Below are 22,355 nucleotides of genomic sequence, written 5' to 3'. Positions count from 1 at the left end.
GGTCAAAGAGGGGGAGATGGAGTGGACAGGTTGGACTAGGTCAGCTACCCTTGAAGGAGCTGCAGATGCTGAATGTCAGAGCCCTTTATGGGCGGGTAGAATTAGAGAGCAAGAGTGGAAGAGTGACAGAGGTTGAGCTGGATCAGTGGAGGTTAATGGAGAGTGGGGATGAACTGGACTGGACTGGACTGGGGTCGATCTGTGTTGGCCGAGGTTAAGGTGACCTGGGGAGGTGGGTTGGGGGGCCTGGGTGGGATCAGGGTGTATGGAAATACTTACGGCAATGCTGTGGCCAAAGCCAGAGGCGGGCTGGGGGCTAGCAGCGCTTATGTAGTTGCCCACGCCAGAGTCCTGGCTGGTGGGGCCGTACAGGTCAGCCACGGGCCCTGGGCTGTTGGCGCCGGGGAAGCCTCCAGGCCGTGCTGGGTTACTTCCTGCCAGGGGAAGCAGGGGCAGCTATTTAGCACGGGTGCTGTGCAGAGATCAGACGTGCTGAGCCACAAGCGTGCATGCACAAAACAAACACACCACACCATACAGAATGCCACAAAGTCAATCAAATGACAAATTGAAATAAAAAAATAAACAAAAAAAGATTGACTCAGATGAAAGGACAAATGACGATACTAAGGGGAGAGGAGGTATGTATGTGTCTACCAGGCTCAAGCCATCCTCCCCACCCTTACCCATTTTACCCCATTGCCAAATTAAAGGTGGAATTCTAATAATTGCAAAGATAAATTGTAATAAAGATCAAGGAAGAAATTGAGAAATGAATATGTTGCTTTTAGAGCCTGTGGTAGATCCATACATGGATGGAAATTACATACCCAGCTGACCAGCAGACTACCTCAAACCACACAGGAGTCTATTATTACTAATATGTGCCTACAACATGGCCATGCACAGCTAACAGCTGATTAGACTTGGGGACATATCTGGAGGCAGCATTTGTATCCCATGCAAACTACAGTAGGGCAGCAGTGCGAGCTGTGAGCACAACTAGATCTGTGCTGCTACAGCTACCAAAGGAGTGGGTGCTGCAGGGAGCTGCAGGGGCTCATGTTAGGGGGATCCTTTGGGCTGATAAAATGAACTCACAAAAAGTACAGTCGCTCTTTCACAGGTCTCCCTCATAATCATCTCTACTTTCCCTCCTCGCTCTCTCTCGCTCTCTCTCTCCTCTTCTTCTCACACCTTCTGTGGGGTATTTTTCCAGCTGTCATCAGAAATGTGACTTGCCACTTCATAAGTACTTCTCCGGGATTGCACCGGGGAGTTTTGGCAAAACATCCCCCATCTAATCAACACCTGTCACTTTGCTGAGAGGCCTTTCCCTCTGTCCCACACTCCCACTCGGCTGCTTTAAATATACAACAGTGACTACTGGACCAGCCGCTACCATGGGCACCAGAGCACGCGGGCAACTGGCGGGGAGAAAATTACCACAGGTGCCATGGGGGACCAGACGCCAACGCAGACTCCCTTTTCCACAGCATGGGAGGGAAGTGCATTTGTCCATCGGAAATATACAAAAGAAGGGTGAAGAAGTGACCCTTTTTGGTCAGGGGAGCGGGATCATCCCAGGTGTGATCTCGGGAGATGGCGGGTATGGGACCAGACATGTCTAGGAACGTGATGGAGGTAAAAGGGTGTGGGGCTCACAACTCATGCGGTGTCTATGCTCCTGCAAAGGTAGATCAGACAGGTATGGATGGCTTCAGGTGAGGGTGCAGGTGAAGGGGAGGAGAGGGTGTGAAAGGGAGAGGAACAGAAAGAGGATTAAAAGGGATACAAAGATAAGAGTGATGAAGAGCCACAGCATACGAGAGGAAAAATGGAGACCTAAAATGGAGGTCACATTTCCTAATGTTGGAAGGCGTAGCGCACGCATCAGAATCTCACACCATGAATGGCAGTGGTTAGAAATGGGAAGGCAGAGGATGAGAAAGAGAAGGACTAAGCAACCGAGGATTAAGTAAGGGATAGTGTATTGTCCGCTGGTCATTACTGGAAAATAACTCCCGACAGGGTGAACAGGACTTGCTTCGTCCTAAAGGGATTTATTTTCCAATAATGACCGGCGGACAATACATTATCCTGCTTAATATACGGCTACTTGTCAAAATGAGAAAAGAGACTTCACACAATATGTCTTTCTAGATAATTTTGTTACCCTTTTGTGGTTTCCATTGAGAAACAAACAGTACGCCACACAAATAGAACTTGAAAGCTACTTGCCGACTTTCACATTAAATGAAGTTCCATTGTGATAAGTGGGCAAACTACTTGGTGAATGATATGAAAGACGTGTATCAGAAGCACAAAACCCATTGCTATTGACAACACTTCGTCATTCATTTTTTGCAGCGGTCACCATACAGAATTATCGGACCTTCAAACGTTGTGAAGGTCTGTTTATGCTAATGGAACTTTCTAAAGAGCCTTACAATAAGCTAAATTAGCATGATGGTACCGACTGTACATCTCTAAACCTGTGGCCTGATGTCTGCTCAATAAAATACACACAATGCAGCGTAGCAAACTAAAACATTCTAATTTTATAAAAATTTGAAAGCACAAATAAGACAAGTTTACAGTGCTGCGGTGTGATAAATGAAAACTTCTGTGAAGAACTCTAGGGCCCCTGTATAGTGGCCGTGCTCATTTCTCTCTATCCAGCCCTCGGTGACACTCTCCATTAACAGGGAATATTAAATCAAACTCCTCGGTGGCCGGAAGCTTTTACTTCACTTGGATATTCATTGGGAGAGAGGTCTATTAATGTACAGGGCTCGGAGACTCAGGAGGCTTAGACATTCAAATGAGAAGGAAAAAGCCAAGGTATGGGAAGCAGCCAGAGGAAGGGCAGAGGAAGAAAGCCACGGGACACGGACACACTTTTCGGAGGAGCGACAAACAGGATTTGAGAGCCTTTACCAATGATTGTACCAGAAACTCATCTGTGGCGGCATGGACAAATGACCTAAAATAAATCCTGAATGACTTCCCACTTCCAACACGTCAACTCACCAAAAGGAAGTCAAAGCGAGACAACAGCTGTTACGTATCATTACACCCAATAATATCTATTACCAGCTCTGAACCATGAGACACATGCCATCTCTAAAATATAATGATTATAAGAACCATCGTAAAATTACTATAAATTTCACAAGCTGTATATGACATCTGACTTTCTACACTGGGCTGTTAGTGGCAAAGTGCCTTGTATGAATTTATGGTAAATATTTAGCTCATGACGGTCTTTTGGAACAGAATACTAATATGTAATATTAGTAAATGTAATATGCTCAAGTGCCGTTATTAATTACTTTACTTTTTTATTTATTAATTATTTTTTGTATAAATGTATAAACAAATGTAGTTTTCAGCCAAGAAACACCTGTCAAAGCTACCAAGTGGTCAGGGTCAGGGTAGGAAACAATGACAAAACTGCTTTGCATGTCACAGTCCTGTTCCAAATGTTTCCTTTTCCCCTAGGTGCTCTTTAGTATTCTAATCAGGGTCCTCTGCCCCCCCCCCCCCCCATTATTGCAGTGGAAAGCTATTACTGACTGCCTCATTCTTGTTTTCACAGCAAACTATACTCTAGGTAATTGGCAAAATCTGCAGACCAGCAAAAGCCTTTGGGGGTGAAAAAAGGACTCCAGGCAAGGCTTTCTTTTGTCAACAGTTCTTCTACAGATGCATTGTCAGGTGCTGAAAGTACTGAGTCTAAACAGCATGAAGAGAATACCTCAATAGAGGAGTAACTTCTGTGGCTGACTGCGTCAGTTCAATAGAACCCAAACATTCCAGGCCCTATTATTCATCAGTTATTATCGTCACTCCGTTAACGTGTATTCGGGAAAAGAGGAAAACTGATTGTATAATTAAATTTGCTGCTTTTCTCCTACGCACACTTGTGAAGTAATCTGTGAATGTAGTCCATAAGTCAGTAAAATACTATACAAGATCCTGACTGGAGTTCTTCAAAGTTAAATGTCTCAAGGCAGGAGTTTACATAAGCAGCTTGATATGCTGAATGGATGACATATTTAATAATAAAGTATTTTATAAAGTAATTTCAGGCAAGCGCAGAGGTAATGACAACTCAGGTTCCTCATAGACTATCATGTAAAATTATGCCAATTCAAGAAATAAACAAAAAACACTGTGAGGAGAAAGCAAACGAGCTAATATTCTCCAGTCATACAATTAGTTTAAATTGCACAATTAGAAGTAATGATATTAGGACTATATAAAAGTAGTCTACACAACATCTACCCATCTATCCTTTCCTACGCATGCAAGGCATGCCTGAGCACTTCAACACTGATCATCAATGCTTCTTTAATCGTATTCAAACATTCAATTACCTACCACAATTACTACAGCAGCATGTGCTGGTCTTTTGCACCCCACAACAAAGCCTAATCTGGTCTTTGTTCCATATAATCCATTCATAATTGATTTTTTTAAATTCCTCCAATTACTTCCTTTCCCTTTAGAGGCTCTGATCAGATGGAGTTTCCATTCAGAGAAATAAGTAAAGGGCTGACCCACTCTGCTTGTGCTGCACTCTCTGTCTGAGTAAGGAACTGCCACAGACATGTCTGCAAACAGCAGGAGTGTAATGGGGATGTGCTTTGAGAGAATGTCTTCTGATCGTGTCACCCACACAGTTTTATCGCCATGCTCAGTGCATATGCCATCACAAATACACATGAATGCCATAATGTAAACAACAAACAAACAATGAAACAAAAAAACATGGCAAGAATGGTGGCAAGAAACAAACAAACAAAAAATACAATAACATTTGTAAAGTGAATGTTGCATTTGTAAATAAAGGGAAGCATGCAGAACACCCAGTATGCAAACAAAGCGCCAACAAGAGACATCATTCACTGCACTCCTGCTTTGGTAGCACACTTTGTCATCATCATCATCATTTCTATAATACATCAGCTCTGCATTCTCCCTCTGCCTCTTTTGGTCAAAGCCCTCTCCTAGGCAGGGCCCCCCTGGGCCCTCCCCTCCCCCCCTCTCCTGATGAACTCCAGATGAGGAGGAGACCAAATCTGTGTCAATCAATCAATGGATGATTGGAAGGAGGAGAGGAGGCGTGGCGAGGCGCGATGAGGCGGTGTGTGTGGCGGTGAGCGCCGGGTGCTTGTGGTGCGGTGCGGTGCGGTGCGGTGCGGGCGATGGGTGGGGTGGGGGTGGGGGTGGGGGGGTTACACACCTGGGCTCTTAAACTGATCCGGGCTGTGCAGGTGCTGCTGAGGAGGCGGCGGCTGGGGCTGCGTCTGCTGCAGGGGGGAGTGGCAGGCGGATGTAGCAGCATGCTCACTGTGCAGCAGCTGGGGGGGGTGGGGCCCCAGGGAGCCGTAGTCCGCGAAGGAGAACGCGGGGCCCCTCTGGTCGCTGGGCGAGGAATAGAACCCGTAATCGGGGTACCCTGGGAGATAACAGTCATAGGGGGAGGAGGAGGAGGAGGAGGAGGAGAAGGAGGGGGAGGAGGAGGAGGCAGGAGGAGGAAGGGGGAGGGGAGGGGGGACTCCATCATTGTGGAAAGTGTTTGTTTTTTTTGCATAGTATAGTTACATGGTAGACCTGTTGCTGTTATTACATGGCATGGCATTGCTTTGGAACACTGTTGATACATGATACAGGGATGACATGACCACCTGTGCACGGCTGATAGTTCACTTCTGACAGCCATAAAACATGCCACGCAAAGTCGTGTGTGTGTGTATGTGAGTGTGTGTGTGTGTGTGAGAGAGAGATGTGTGTGCTGAGAAGATCTCATGTGTTCTTGCCAAACATTGGAGGCCGCACTAGCACCAAACACTGCAGATCGAAATGGAGCAAAGTCAATAGTGGCCGGAGCCAAATGGAGGAATGGATAAACACACGCCTCCACCTTCCTGTATTTGTCCTGTTTCACCAGAGGCGGCCAGTGTCAATACAAATCTTTTCAGCCAGACCCCAAAAAAAGCCACTGTTGTCAGCTGACACCTCTCTGAGAAGGAAAAAAAGAGTCACCACAAACAGCAGTTAGGGGGGGAAATGGAATTTAAATCAAATCAATACTCTCTTCCTGTTTGGCTAAATACAGGTGATCAGACCAGAATAATCCTCCTGCCAAGCTCACATTGATGTGGGAGAGACAGTCAAATGTAGGCAGCATAACGATGTGAAACACACACATTGGGATATGAACAAGCTGTAATGGCCACGGCACACGCATGGACCTCTACAGGCTTGGGTCAACATCCATGTGTTTGGACTGGAAGGCATGAGGTTAAAAACAGCTTGGAAGACCAGAAACCAGCCCAGTGGGGGGGAAAAACAAAATGAAGACCAAATGTTTTTTATGGTGCCTCCCCCTGCACACCACTAAAGCTACACCTCCATGAGACAGAACTACAACACAAGGACAACAAAGCTAACAAAAGTGCTTAGGCAGATACCTGTGTGTGTGTGTGTGTGCGTTCAAACAGCCAGAAGCTGCAGCTCAATTACAGCTTGACACCACCTTGGAAGTTCACGCTTTGTTTTCTTCTGCCATATGTGTTTTAAAATGGCACAGATGACCAACAGAGCTGTCACACGCCTAGTAAATAATAATTAGACCATCAAAGGCCTGCCAAACACTGTATAAACAAGAGAAATGGCTTCCCATTTGGAACGGCACACATGCCGCCACAGTCCGCAAAAAAAAGGAAAACACTTTATGGTATTTATTCCTCTGCTGCTTGGCAGATCGCCAGCTCCCCCAAATTATGGGCCAAATATATGGCAGTTTTCCCATGTTGCCCACATAAAATAAACAGCCCAAATAAATTTCAGGCGGGAAAATGGAGCTTTGAGGGGTTTATTAAGTGATAGAGAGTTTCTTATTACTCATGTAATGGCAGGAAATCAGTTTGAAAAAATAGCCTCCCCCCATAAGGTCCTACACAGTAAGTCTGGATGATAAACATGATGCATTAGAGGCTAGAAATGAGAGCACTAAGTGTGCTGTTGTGTCTATTTATGGAGGAGAGAGTCAAACGCTCTGTGTCATTGCGATGAGTGATCGTGCCCCTCCTTGCTGTTTGTCCACCTCCTTCCCATGGCCGCCTGAGTGGGTGCTGGGCTGGACGGACCGCACGGCTACACTGACCAGGGAGAGCTGGGTGGGCGGCTGCACACTCATCAGTTTCAGTGATTCTCTTGTTACAGCACACTAATGAGTTTAAGAGTGGCCAACAAGGCAAGGATTTAAAGAGCAGTGAAACAGACCATCAAACTCACCATGGATTACCCCTTCCCCAGCCCATGTACATGTACTGCATACGGGTACACACACACACACACACACACAAGCACAGACACAGACACAGACACACACACACCCACACACGCACACATGCACAGTGTCAGTCATACATAGCCTATGAAAGGCCTGTTTTCTTTTGACCACCAAAACTAACCCTTTGGCCAAACATCACCACCTACAGTACGTACTCAGCGGCACGCCTCCTCTCTCCACATACAGTAGCCTACTTCAGTTGCACAGGTCTAAGCTGTTTAGTCATCTCAGAGCCCTTACAGCAGTGACAAAAGTCTCGCAGGAATACACACAGAATACAAAACTGTCTGAGCCGAGTCATCCATCCACATTGATGTTTCTGATGCTTGTCTCTGATTAAAGCAACACCAAAGAACTTTCCCTCTGGAGCACGCACACTATTTGTTTATCCAGCACCGGCTTTGCAAATAACAATGTCCATAGACAAGGTAGAATATGTTGCACGATTTATGAAAGTACGATGTATTGCGACATCAGATGCAAGTCAAATTTGTAGTTTCTTATATCTCATTCCGAACTACGTCCCGATCTGGCAAACTTACATAGTGCGGTTATAGCCGATAGAGGGCTGTGAAGCGAATGCAGAAGTGCCGTTCATCCTATTACAAGTTGATGAACCACTGAAACGATTTTGGAAAAATTATTTTAAGGTGCAAAAAACTCTTTGGTGTTGCTTTAACCTCCTTTTTCTCTCTCTTTTTCTTTCTCTCTATCCTCTCTCTCTCTCCTCCCTCTCTCTTCTTGGCAAAAAGCAATTTCCATGGCAGAGAAATCATCAAGATTTTTTGTTGCTCTTTACAATGTCTCTGTGATTGCAAAATTTGATTTAAGGCTACAGTACAACAAAGAGGAGCCCATTCTAATGGCAGGAGTGTGGGGGTGGTGGTGCTCTGCTGTGGAAGCCTAACTAGACTCTCTGGTTGGACAGTGAAAAAAAAAACAAGGGAGTATGTTATATAACAGTTCCTTGACCTGTTGTTCCCAACACCTAGACGATTAAAAGACGTCTTTTTAATTGAATGTCATGACACAAGTGAGATCAAACACACAAATGAATTCCCAGTGCAGCGCTTTGATAGCACATTCACTTCACTTTTCCCTTGAGATTAATTAATAAACAAAATAGCCTGTAAATGTACCTGAACGAGACATCCGTCTACACTGGTCTCAAGTGCTTGTGCCTGCTTAGTAAAGGCTGGGGAATGCCCACTCAAGCAGGGGCCCCATTTGAAGTCGCTTTAAGAGCAACGAGAGCTGAAGGAGAGGGAGAGAGGGGAGAGAAATGCTCTTTAGGTTTTTGAAATCCATTTTTGATGGGGGCTGTTAATAGCGGCGTGTCCTTGAGGTTCAAAGTGATCTTAGGTCCCTGGCTCTTAATTAGACCAAAGCCGCTGTCTCATTCCATTTCCTCTCATCTTCTTAATTAGATCTTTAACAACAAACAAATGAAGACCTTTTACAAAGCGAGGCGTTATGACCCCCCCCCCCCCCCCCCTTCATTTATACACAGGGGAGGTAGGAGGTCGGGAGTGAGAACGAGGGAGAGAAAGAGAGAGAGAGAAAGAGAGAGAGAAAGGGGGAATGAGATATTTCCATTTGTCTACCATTCCCTTGTCTCTGATCAAACACAATGAAACAGTCCCTTTGGTGCAATACGTGCAACCCCTCCCACGCCGCATTAATTTCAGTGACATGGAATAAAAAATGACAGTGGCAAAAAATCTGACATTTGCCCCTACACAGCAAACACACCTGGCAGCTTTGTTTCTTTGACACACACAAATGAGCTGTGGAGGTCTCATCTAATAACGACACAAAAAAACATGCTGAAAAAAAAAAAAAAAAAAAAAGACTCAGGCATCTCTCAACTAACGACGGCCCGATCTGCTTAAGAGGTGGAATAAATGCTGTGAGAAAGCTCACTCTCACTTCCTGACTACAGACACTGAATAAGCCCACCATCTGGAAATGCCGAGGCAACCAGAGTGTGGCTGCCAGGTGATTTTCCCTTTCTCTGCACATGCAAATGCTTTAGTTTGACCGAGCGCACGCTGCCGAGGCCGTGAGATAGCTGGGAATTACATATGTACAGTTTCTGAGACATCAAAGTTGCCAGCGTAGCGTCTCCCCTCTGATGTGCCTCCCCCAGCCTGCTGTAGTAGCTCTGCCTGGTGCGGGCTGGAGCTCTGCATGATTTATGTCTTAGCAGGTATCACAGGAACTTTCAGAGGAGGTGGGAAGAAAAAGACCATCTGTATAATACAGTCAAGATTGACAAACATCTCTTATCTGCAATTGCACAATTTTGTGAAAAAAGTAATTGCCTTCATGCTCACCTAACTTGAAAAACTACTGAGCACAAACTCTAACGTCAAGACAAAAAAAATATATATTCTGATGGACAAGCTCCTCTTCTCTCCAGCCTGCGCTGTGTCTATCTGTTTGCTCTCCCCTCAAAGGCAGAAACACAGGACGACACTGTTGCTTGATAGCGCGCGGGCTACGGAGTTCTCAGGCAGGAGATGGATGTGTGAGCGCATCTTGTCTGACTTGATGAATAGAGTCTCGCCTCAGCAGCGCGCGCAGCCCCAGTTGGGTGTGGTGGCTGCACGCGCTCCATCTCCACTCCATCTATTAGTCACTGCTGCTTTCCGGGGGCGCGCTACGCTACGCTACGCTACGCTACAGGGACTGGCACGAGGGGTGCGGGTGGGTGAAGACAGGAAGGATGCAGGAAGGGATGGGGCAGAAGCAACACAATGGAGCGCCATCGTGCCCAGACCACATGAAAGAGATTCGTTCGACCCAGATGTGTGAAACATCTGCAGGAGTGTGATGAGAAAGAGCCACTGATGTCACCCTCCACTGGCCTCATACCTCTGCCCACAGGGTCATACATATTCCCAGGGAATACTTTTTCTCTCACTATCAAACTCCACCATCAGGACCATCCACCCAACCGCCTGTCCACTTTAAACCTTAGCCTCCACAGAACCAAGATCGCTCTATATACCTCCTTTTCCACCCCTCACTCCATCTCTCTTTCTCTTTCCCCGCTGGCAAAACATTCCATTACTCTGTCTTTTTCTTCTGGCTCGTTCCCTCTCTATGCGTGTGTCAGTGTCTTTCTTACTGTGATATCAAAAACACTGTCTGCTGAGGGGAAAAGAAAACCAAACAAACACGCAAAGCATGAATCCAAATAAGCCAAAGGATGGCCGGGCACCTAAGAGAAGCGACCGCTTTATCAGCTGTTAAGAGCAGCGACTGAGGCCATTTGTCAGCGTAGTGGACAGTAGCGTGGGCTCCAGCAGAAGGCTTTCATATCCTCGCCTCGGAGCGGTCATCTAGTCCGCCGGCTAATTACTGCTGCTACACCAAAGAGCAGCGACCCTACTGCCTGGTGACATCTCCAGGCCCCTAGGGTGATTACACAGGCCTCGCAGGGTGGGAGAGAGAGGGATGACGAAAAGGGGAGGGAGAGAGCAGTAAGGGGAAAAGAAGAAGAGGAGGAGGAGGAGGAGGGAGAGAGCGAGTAAAAGAGATATTGCTTTTATTTCTCCACATCGGCCCCACGGCCCCCTCTCCAGGGTCCTTTCGCTGCATTAGGTCACACATCACGCCCTGCCCAAGCGTGCCTCAGGGCCTGGGCAGGGATCGCCCGTGAGGCTCTCTCTCTCCGCTGCCACCACCACCGCCCGCGCATACACATGTGTGCTGTGTTAACGCAATCGACCGTGTCAGGTTCACTTACATGTAAAGACAATGATCTGCTCTGTGACCACCACCCCCTGAGTTTTGCTCAAGCCTCATACACATGGGCGGAGAGAACGTTAGCGGCCAGTCTCTCTGTGTTTATGGAACAGTCTGATGACAGTGTGGCGATGGGAAAGTGGACACTGCTGCAAGGAGCTGTCTAGGTTTGCCTTTAAAAAGGAAAAGAATAGCTGGACAGGGCCAGGCTTGTTTCTGTCCTCTGTGCTGTAGCAGGGCCCATGCTCTGCCCACACCTATGAAGTGCTGATGTAGAACACTAGGGGTCAGTATTAGAGTTCACTGCAGGGAAAAATGAGGGCACTTTCTGAACAGGTGCAAAACAACAGCACACAGAGACTGCCTTCTCCTGCATGCATCCACATCTCACCCGCGCATGCTTTATGTAGACTTGAATTACTTCTAAATGAATATTTGAGCAAAAAATAAGCATAGGGTGGTTTTCATTTCAACTGCAATTAGCCATAGAAGATGTAGCATTAGTAGGGCAGGCACAATGTAGAAGCTCTCTCTTTCTCATAAAGAAACACTGCAATCAGCAGAGTAAAAATACCTATCATAGCATCGAAATGTCTAAATGTCAGTCTCTGGATCATCACAATAAAATCAGCGGTGTATTCTGAGGGAGGGAATTGAAAACAGGCAGCAGCTAACTAGGGAGGATTTTGGGAGCCCATTCTGAAATCTGCATGATGCTCGGCAGCCAAAATGAGTCACTGAGTGTGAAACGCAGCTTCAAACCCGACTCGTCAGCACTGCAACAACAATCTGCCTGTTGATGTAAGCAAAATATTGCCTTTTTAAAACTCGGACCATAGCTTTTCACAACAAATATGGCAAGGGTGGGGAGGGAAAAGGGCTGACATTTTTGCACGGTGAGTTTGGAGCACTATCCAGAGGAGAAAAAAAGAGGCACCTTCAAGGACCAGTGCCAACCTTGGAAATAACATTTCACACAATCATCTAGTTCAGGCGGAGGATGTCACAGATGGTGAATACATCAGAGGGCAGCCGAGTGGGGAATCTGTGCTCTCTAACAAAACACTGTCATTTTTTTAAAAGCACTGACCCTGCAATCCCTCTCTCCGAGACACGCGCCACTCCATTTATGAACTCAATTTATGTGTGTGTGAGTTTGTGTGTGTATGTGTCTCTCTCTCTGTATGTGAGTGTGTGTGTGTGTGTGTGTGTGTGTGTGTGCGTGTGCGTGGTCTCTCTCTCTCTATCTGTGTGTGTGTGTGTGTGTGTGTTTGGGTGGTCGGGTGCATTTGCGAAGCGTGCATATGTTGCTGTGCGCGCAAGTCAATGAGAGTTCTCTCTGGCACTCTTTGTGAAGAGGGTGTCAATAACCTTATCAAATGTGTTTCCAAATTAGGATACAATTAGGGATCATCTCTAATTAGCAAACTCCATCAGCAGCTTTGCTACAGTACCCAGCCTCACTGCCTGAAGTGGCTTCCCCATTCCATGTGAAACAGCCCTTTTCTATTTGAATAGGTGACTAATTATCAGCCAGACAATCTCTCTCCTCCCCTAAGATGGAGAACATGTTTCATAAATAATCCATAGATAATGGTGTGTCATTTGGTGTTCAGATAGGCCTGCATAATGGATATTTAATACAGGAAATATCCGTAATATTTGGTGGAGAAGCATTAACATCCTGTCCACTGACTGATCACTGGCTATCTCCAGCTTGCAGGCGCACTCACTCACACAAGTAAGGACACACTCACACACACACACACACTCACATCTATGCCACACACAGACTCAGACACAACCATGCACACAGATGCTCATATGCATGCCGCACACGGACACACGGGCACTCACACAAACAGACACACACACACACAGACACATGTGTCACGCAAACACATCACATCAAAAACTGGACAGGTTCCCTATAAAAAAATAAATAAATAAAACAGCGTCTGCACAATGGCAGCGGTGAGAAGGAGAAAACACATCTGTCTTCATCATGGGGAGGCGACAGACGTATATGAGCGCCGCATTTCACATTTCCAGCAGCCGCTGCTGGGTGTCATCAGGTGGAGGGACGGAGGGAGAGGAGAGGGGGATGGGGGTGGGGGTGGGGTGGAGGGGTGCCGATGGCCTAGTTTACACCTGCAGAGCGGCTGCCTGGCCTGGCGCGGAGAGGAGAGGAGAGGGGAGGAGGTGAGGAGGGGAGAGGAGGGGAGGGGAGGAGAGGTGAGGGGAGTCAGAGCAGGGAGAGAGGCTCAGCTGTGGGAGCGGACCTGTCTGCTGTGCTGCCCTAATGCAGAGTGACAGTGTACCACCATTGCCACTACCATCACCATTTCACACACACACACACACACACACACACACACACACACACACACACACAAATACACAGCCTGCGAATGTGTGAACAGGTAAAAGGTGAGTGTGTTTTGTGTTTTTCTATGTGTAAGAAGAGGTGAATAGGTTATGTGAGGCATGTCCTAAGGGCAGAATGAGTGTGTGGACAGGTCTGGGATTCTGATGCAGGTTTGTGCATAAAGCCATTTCCATGTCTAGATGGAGTACTGTGAGTGGCTTTGTGCCCCTATATGCACAGATGGAATTCTATGTGTATGCGTCGTTTGTAGGAATACACCAAAAAGCAAGAACTAGGATGCTTGAGCCAAACTAGAGCATTCACTCGTTTTTGAAAGTACAGTAGATAATCAGAGCTGTTGCCCACTGCCTTACAGCAGAGATCCACTGGAGAGGACGCACAGATTGGTTTATTTCACTTCGCTTTTGCTCTGTGGACAGTCTAATGGATCTCAGCAAACAGCTACTTCCCAGTCGTTTTGTTATTTCAGAGATTTTGAAAGAAGTGTATTCTGGCTCTAAGGATACCAGTGAATATCTTTTTAATGAAACATCATTCACCACAGGCTAAAAATTGGTAAGAAAAGCACAGAAATCCATGAAATTGATATCTGTCTACAGCTTGGCAAATACCATCAGACCCACTACTCCAAACACAATCCAGATGACGTCGGTGTGCAAGCCTAATAAAAACTCAGAGATAGAGGGGTGGACTAAGACCTAACTCAGCTTTATAGGACAACAAAAAGTACAAAACAAACAAAACAATATTGTTCAGAGAAACAGTCCCACACATTTACACACCCAAATGGCTAGTAAAGAGAGGCTGTGGCAAGCCAAACACAGGCAGTGCTGAGTGCCTGAGTAAAGGGAAGTGTGAGCAGCAGGAACAGAGGGGGCTGCAGAGAAAAGGACGCTTTTAAAGAAGTGCTGGAAACACCCTCCATGTGAGGAAGAGAGGGATGAGGAAGAGGAGAGGAAGACTACACAGTGCAATGGTCACTATCATATCCATTAACTGTTGATGTCCAAGCCTCCCTACTCTCATGTAAGATAATTAGTACATATCACACATAGAGATCTTCTCCCCATATGCTTTTCCCTTCTCACTGGCTGGGCTTTGTACTCTGAAATAGCGTCACTAATGACTAATGTATGGGTTTGATATCTCCTCTTCCCTGTGTGCAAGTGTGGTATGATTAGTCATTTTAATAATACTATAAACTATAAATTAGAAATTTCTCATGAAGGTTAAGTCTTAAGTGAAAATGTAGCTGTACACAGCTGCACTGCTGTTCCTGGGAAGGAGGGGAGGCAGAATGCCTACAGTGAGGAAAGACACATTGGAGACTAACCAGGACGAAGAGGGCAGTGCTGCTGCTCAGACAGTAGCTAAGCTGATCACATTATTCAAATGCAAAATGGAGGCTACATGGGAATTAAAGCACGGGGCTAATGTTTTTAAAATGGCGCCAGGGGCACTGCATTATTCCAGAGGAGGAATAGAGGAGTCTTTAATCTACCACACTGCCCCTGGATCAAGAGGGAATGGCACTCTCTCCTATTCCTCCACCTCTCTATTTCTCTTTGTCCATATCATGGGAAGCTGCTGTACATATTTCTAATGAGATCTCACCTCCTCTCTCTAAAACTTGCAGTGACCAGACACACTTTCACATGCCTGAGAATCCCTATGAGACGTGTGGATTGTTAGCAGAGTCTGATAACTATTTCACATGCCTGAGAATCACTATGAGACGTGGATTGTTAGTAGAGTCTGATCACTATGAGACGTGGATTGTTAATAGAGTCTGATCACTATGAGCCGTGTGGATTGTTAGTAGAGTCTGATCCCTATGAGGCGTGTGGATTGTTAGTAGGCACTCTGAATGAGTGTTTGCTGAGTCATTTGCCAGCACTGGACACTGGGGAAGTGTGGAGGGAGATCAGAACACCCATGTGCTTCTGAATAAGACATCACAAGTCCACAGCTAATAGGATTTTCACCAGCAATACCAGATTCAGTGATCACACCAAGAAAGGTGGCATTATCCTTTTAAAATGGCAATTGGCTTCATTAAGTTAAGTGTGAGGTGAACGGGGACTGTATCAGGTGATACATGGGGTAGTTTTATTCTCACATAAAACTACCATATAATGCACGGTAATGTTTTATTTTATAACAACATAATCGTCATGGCGATAACGAGCACGCTCAAATGCACATTCCATAACCAATTAGGGCTGCTGTCCCATTGTGTGCTGCGTGTGCCCTGCGTGCCCTCAGCTGAATGGGGCACTGCTACGTGCCACTTTAAGACAGCCCGGGTGAGCCCCCGCATCAGGCTGCCGCGGGCCGCAGGGAGACAGACAGACAGCGCCGCGGAGAATCAGACGTGGCCTCCACGGGCCGTTTCATCATCTGACCGCCGCCCTTGTCGTCGTCCTCCTGCTCATTGCAGACGTGCATATGCGCCTTTGATTTATGACACGGAACAAATGCTGCTTCACCGGATGAAAGCGGCTCGGCCTGGGCGTGACAAATTGAGTTGGGTTCAAACTGGTTAAGATCTAGGGGAAGTAGGCTGAGTCTAGGCGGCTCTCTCTAATCGCCTGTCCTAATCTTGGCCAGTGGAAGCCGTCCTCAGCCACGTCTCACCTCACCCCCCAACATCAGCCAGCTACTACAGGCCAGAGGCTGGCTGGGTGGAGAGCTCCATCTTAGCATCTCCACAACAGCACAATGCAAACGAAAGCCAGCACAAGGAGATGTTGAAACAGCTGTGTATACGCATACCACACATACACACACACACATACACACATGTGTGGACAGGCACGAACATACACACACACACAAACAGTCCCCCACCCTCGCCTGGTTTTAAACTGGTGCTGGTGTTAAGTGATCTAGTACTTCAAACGCCCTCAGGAGCATCAGAGCAGCTCAGTCCCATATCAGTAAATATATGCACAGCAGGAGTGCATCAGTGTGCTGCGGCGGCGTGCGTGCGTGCGTGGGGCTAATAGATGATGGAGCCGCGTGGAAAAGGTCACAAGTAAATGTCAGCGCTCCGGCGTCTCTATGGCTGGGCCCTTCTGCAGCGGCACAGTCACTTCACAGCAGCTGGAGCATCAGAGGGAGAGTATAGCGCCACACACACACACACACACACAGCTGCTGGATCAAGCCTTTAAGCCTCTGATGGCCTGGACACCCTTGTGTGTGTGTGTGTGTGTGTGTGTGTGTGTGTGTGTGCCTGTGCACACACGTTATGCAGCTGATGTGTGCATGTGTCTGTGTGTGTTAAGTTGTTGATGTGTGCTTGATTGTGTGTGTGTGTGTGTGTGTGTGTGTGTGTGTGTGTGTGTGTGTGGCACACACACAGGCTCACACCACCTGACCCATTTTACTGAGGCTGGATTTCAATTATCTTGGAGGTAACTGATTTGACCTGCCACATCAAACCCCTGTGTAATTAAAGCCCAAACAAGCCAAACAGCCAAGACGCTTCCAGACCAGCACTGAAAAAAGACCGCTTTTGGTCACAGCATGTTGTTGTGTGTTTATTTATTTATATTTGTTTATTTGTTTTGCTTGAGTTCTCGCCATCAAATCAAAGTTGCCTGATTGAGAAGAAAAGCATGACCTGATTAGTTAGAATTCCACCAGATACATTTGTTCCGGCACTTTTGGGGAGTGCCACTGATGGACATTTGGAAATCCATTTTACGGCTGTCACCGAGTTACACTGGGGCTGAATGGCAGGGTGTGTATAGGCAGGTGCTAGCAGACAGACAGAAAGAGAGAGAGAGAGAGAGAGACAGAGCGAGGGTCAAAGATTGAGAGAGTGTAGAGAGTGTTTAATGTTGAATGTCTGAATGTGTATTGAATATGTTGTATAGGTCCTCAGAATGCAGCACAGTGGCTACCATTCACCCATCTTGACACATGATTTATGGTCAGTCAAATAAGGTCTCCCTCAAATACACACACATACTGTATGTACAAACACAGACACATACACTCATGCTCACACACACGTACACACTTGAACCTGGATATACACATACACACACACACACACACACTTAAAAGGCCATATGTCAGTTTAAGCCGTGGCACGTCTTGTTAATTTATTTGTTCAATACAGTGGGACAAAGTCAGCTTGACTGATTAAGCTATCTGCCTCTTAAATCAATGGGCAGACCGCAAAAGCAAGCAGAGGAGGGGAGTCGTTTCATGGCATTTTAATGTGCCGAGCTTGTTATTCAGTGTTGAAGTCACTCAATATTTGGCAGAGTGGGAGAGAGAGAGGCAGAGAGAGGGAGACAGAGAAAGAGATAGAGAGAAAGAGAGAAAGGGTAATTAACTAAATTAGCTACCTAGCACATGTGGTTAAGTGAATGACAAGCACAACTAGAGATGATCTGCCAAAAAATAAAATAAAATAAGAAAGAAAACAACAAATAAACTAGGCCCACACTCCTCTGTATCTCCCTGTGTGTGTGTGTGTGTGTGTGTGTGTGTGTGTGTGTGTGTGCGCGTGTCATTAAGGCATAAATAATTAGCTCAGCTTAAGTGGGCTGACAAGAACAACAGAGCCCAACCTCTCACTCTTCCGGTAGCTCGAGAGTGCTGCTGTCATGAGTAGAGCACCACTCTTCCTCTCTCTCTCTCTCCTCCTTCCTTTGTCCATCCATCCCTTCTTCTCTTTTCCTCTCCTCCACATATGAGTGTGTCTTCACACTTTCAGTATGAGTGTGTGTGTGTGTGTGTGTGTGTGTGTGTGTGTGTGTGTGTGTGTGTGTGTGTGTGTGTGTGTGTGAGTCGGCAGAGGGAACACAAAGGTGGCTAGTAGTGCTAGTGGCATGAGCTGTTTGTTTTAGTACAACTAGTTCAACAAAACAAAACTGAAAAAAGAACTATGTGAGAAACAATGAGAAAGAGATTACAAAAGGAACAGGAGATATTATCAACCCAGAAGAGGAAGGAGCAGGAGCAGGAGGAGGAGGAGGAGGAGGAGGAGGTGCAGGAGGAGCACGGAGAGAGCGGCAGCCACACAGAATACCGACAGAGCGTTTACCTGCCCCTGCGTTCTGCGGGTATGCCGTGTAGCCGCCCCGTCCGCGCGAGCCCCTACCTGAGCCGCGCGCTGCTGCCGCCACCGCTGCCGCCGCCACTGGACCGTACGCTGTAGCCGGGAACCCTGGGGTGGGAGGGGGGAGAGGGGACACCGGGGTCAGTCTAGGTGAGACTTGTGTTGGAGCTGTTTGGCTTTAGCTGTGTGAGAGAATGTGTGTGTGTGTGTGTGTGTGTGTGTGTGTGTGTGTGTATATGTGCATCCATGCCTGTGTGTTGTACTGTACATGTGTGTGTGTGTGTGTGTGTGTGTGTGTGTGTGTGTGTATGCATGTACTGTATGTGTGTGGGTGCATGCACTTGGAACTGAAGAGGGAGAGCATGGGTGCAAGTCTACACAAGTGTTTGTAAATGGGAACAGATGTAGTAAGTGTTGGCCTTATGCAGTGCATGTGTCCATGCATGTCCGTGTAGGAGTGCTGTGTGCGTGCGGACAGGAGAGGAGATGGACGGAGAAAGAGGCAGTGGTCAGGGCCACTGGGGACGCCAGTAGTAACGCTGTACTGCAGCGCAGCGCGGTGCATGTTGGAGGAGATCAAAGAGAGATGGGAAAGGAGAGATGTGCTTGGAGTCTCTGAGACATGGAGCCAATGAATGATTCAAATGTTTGAGTTTGAAACACGCTTGCTTCACCTCAGTGAGATCCTGGGCAACATGACTATCCTAACAGCCCTGTTTCTCGTATCCAAACTGGAAACTTTAGCTTGAACCATGATCACACACGATGAGACGCAGATTTTTTTGTTTCAACTTTGTGTCCAGACTCAAACACCCTACTTCCACCTCAATTAGGGGCTCAGTGGGGTGTCCGGAGCTTCACCCCAAGTCCAGCCTGCGCCTGTGGGCTTCTCGGTGCAGCGTCTGGCCTACGTGTGCTCTCCCCTGACCACTGAGCCCCATCAAACGGCTTCATTAGGAGCCGCGCGTCAGTATGGCAGGACGGCAGCGCCGCAGTGCTTTACGCCTGGATGACCGCTTGACAATCCCTCAGCTTATCTGCCCAGCGCATGCACAAACAGACCGCGCTGGGGGCCGCAATCCACGAGCTGGATCTCACAGTCGGGGCAAGAGCTCAGGCCCTCTTTCAGCGCTCAATTAATTAGCACCTTTCACTTGTGCGCATGATGTGGGACTGCTGTATAGTCTACTTAAGAGTACTTAGGCTTTGTGCCGGCTTTGCAGAGGAGATAACTGTGGAACACTACCAGGGTCAGGCTTTCATTTGCGCCTACTGGAAGTGCAGTTTGTGGGTCAAAGTGATTTTGATATTACAAGTGATGTGAAAATACACACTCCTTACATTAATGTTTCATATCTGCATAACAGGGTGATTCGCTTTAGATGTTGCAACTTTTTAACTTTTTTTCAGTGCATGAGGAGGCTTTGTTTCCCTCACCACCTTCTGTGGTGGCAGAAGGTAACAACAGTGGCGGTGGGAACTGATTCAGAAGGGCTGTGGACATCAGGCCCATAAAAGCTTCGGGAGAAAAAGAGACAACAGCAGCAGAGTAAGCCAGGACTGACAGACCTGCCGCTGGTCCCACTCAAAGCCACTTATCTCTGAGGTTCCATATGTGCGGCGATCGAGTGGCGAGGCGGCGGGTGTGATGGGAAAGGGGGGGGGGGGTGGTGGAGTGGGTGCTGGGCGGGCAGTGGCGCTTACGATGGATGGCAGCACAGTCAGACGACACTAATCATCTCACTCTTGCTTCGCCGCTGAGCTTTATGCTCTGGAACTCAATCAGCCAGGCGGAGGGGGGTAATTTGGTCCCTCCAGCACCCCCACCACACCACACCCCACCTCGTCCCCACCCCGTGGTGGCTGGGCCTGTGGAGCGTGGGTGCCTGTGGTGTGCGCTGGCGTCGGGGTGATTTGTAAGGTGTAGGAGGTAGCGGGGCATGGGCGCCACGTGGCGGGGCTGGATGGCCAGCGTTATTGCCTCCTGCTGCCACCACAGTGCCTCTTTATGCTGCCATCACCAAATTAGACACCAGGGATTAATCGCTCCCCTCCAAATGCCTCCAAAATGGCCTTTTAATTCACCTGAAGCTAAATGCTTTGATGAGAGGCAGGCCGCTTCGTAGGTAAGAGTATGTGTGTGTGTACTGTATATGTTCATGGCTGTGTGTGTGGGTGGACGCAGTGTGTGTGTCTGTGTCGAACGCCTGCACATACATTCTTCTAAGTGTAGCAATCAATAGTCAACGAATACGCCATATGACCCATCGGCAGTGCCCACAATGCATACGTGTGTGTGCATATGTGAAAGAAAAGAATTAGATGGCGAGGCACAGAGAGAAAGCGTGAGAGAGAGAACAAGAGAGAGAGAGAGAGAGAGAGAGAGAGAGAGAGAGAGAGAGAGAGAGAGAGAGAGAGAGAGAGTGGGAGAGAGAGAGAGAGACAACATGAGTGAACAAATGCACTTCTCCTTTCCTTTCACCACTCACCAAATCTGCAGTGTTCTGAAAAAAAAGGGAACTGTTCAAACATTATAATTAAATATTATCTCCCCCCTTTTTGAACAATGAAAGACATCCACTCCAACGCTCGGTCTAAGTCATCATTATAATATAAATATAATTACAGTGCGGCTCTAATTAAAACACACATCTTTGGCCGCAATGCTCTATTCACAGCAGCAGCCCAACAGACAATGCGGGGACGAGCTCTGGCAGATGGCTGAGCTCTGATAGAGTTGGGGGATGTAATTAGCCTTGTCTCTGGCGGGTTTCTCCCTATTATTCAACTAAGACAACCCCCAAACCATTATATTAGTGGCCCTAATAACCTTTTATTTTCCACTAATGCATAATCAAAAATGTGTCTCTGGGACAAGATAATGGACACGGGCAGAGGAGCGGACACAATGGGGGAGCAAGTTGACGCCGGAGAATAAAGAGAAGGATCGGAGGAGGAAGTGGGGTGCTCCGTGCGTGCGGCATTCTGAAGAGTTTCAGACCTGTCAAATGAAGAACATGTGCACACACACACGCACACACACATACACACACACGCTGCGGCGTGATCAACAAACAAGACGTCTCTCCCAGAGAGGCAGACAGAGGAGAGCAGACGGAGGAGAGGAAAAAAGACATGAGGTGGGGAGGGAGCAGAAGAGAAGAGGAGCAGAGATTCAGCTGAGGTTGAAAGAGGAGAGAACGGAGAGAGAGGAAGGCGGCGGGAGCCATTACATGGCTCACAGCTCTCTCATTGGCTCTCAGACTTGTCTCACCCCACACTCCTCTCCCCACACCACATCCACCTGAGCAGCGCCAGCGCTGCACATTACTGCCCATTAAAGCTGCTCTCAACAGGTGAGACAGTGACAAGAACCACACACAGACGCACACACACACACAGATAGATATACACATCCACCCACACTGCTACACCCACACAGACAGATGTGGAGATGGAGGAAGCTGAGAATGAGGTCATTGGCACTCCCAATGGCACCGGCTGGGTGTGAGATGACAGGTCAATATGGAGCCTGCCCTGCTGTGAAGCAGTAAGGAAAAGCACACGGCCACATAGACCAGCGGCAGAGCTATGACGGAGGGAGAGAGAGAGGGAGAGGGAGAGGGAGGGAGGGAAGGAGGGAGGGAGGGAGAAAGAGCAATTGCCAGAAATGAGTGGCCATCCAAAAATCTCTTTCATTTCCCCTCTACTGCATGTGCGCTCATCACAGGGGCCTAATGCATAATTCCAGCCGGCTGGAGAAATAA

General features: G+C 47.5%; 1 protein-coding gene across 17 annotated transcripts in view; it reads right to left on the bottom strand.

Annotated features, from left to right (window-relative positions):
- Positions 1-22,355, bottom strand: part of msi2b (musashi RNA-binding protein 2b) — a 225,047-nt gene that overhangs the window by 10,149 nt on the left and 192,543 nt on the right. For 4 of the 17 annotated variants that reach the window (XM_042063254.1, XM_042063255.1, XM_042063253.1 and 1 more), the window contains exons 11-13: positions 18,574-18,696; positions 5,252-5,467; positions 280-434 (exon numbers count right to left, since the gene is read on the bottom strand). The exons of 1 other annotated variant lie outside the window; for it this stretch is intronic. In XM_042063254.1, coding sequence (XP_041919188.1) covers positions 280-434; positions 5,252-5,467; positions 18,574-18,696 — 494 coding nt within the window. The remainder of the gene's footprint in view (positions 1-279; positions 435-5,251; positions 5,468-18,573; positions 18,697-22,355) is intronic. 12 more of the 17 variants (XM_042063262.1, XM_042063263.1, XM_042063260.1 and 9 more) reach the window with 6 other exon arrangements.

Source organism: Alosa sapidissima, chromosome 15 (genome assembly GCF_018492685.1).
Source record: "Alosa sapidissima isolate fAloSap1 chromosome 15, fAloSap1.pri, whole genome shotgun sequence".
Taxonomy (NCBI): Eukaryota; Metazoa; Chordata; class Actinopteri; order Clupeiformes; family Clupeidae; genus Alosa; species Alosa sapidissima.
Note: the sequence above shows the minus strand (reverse complement) of the source record. Positions and strands in the feature narration are given on the sequence as shown.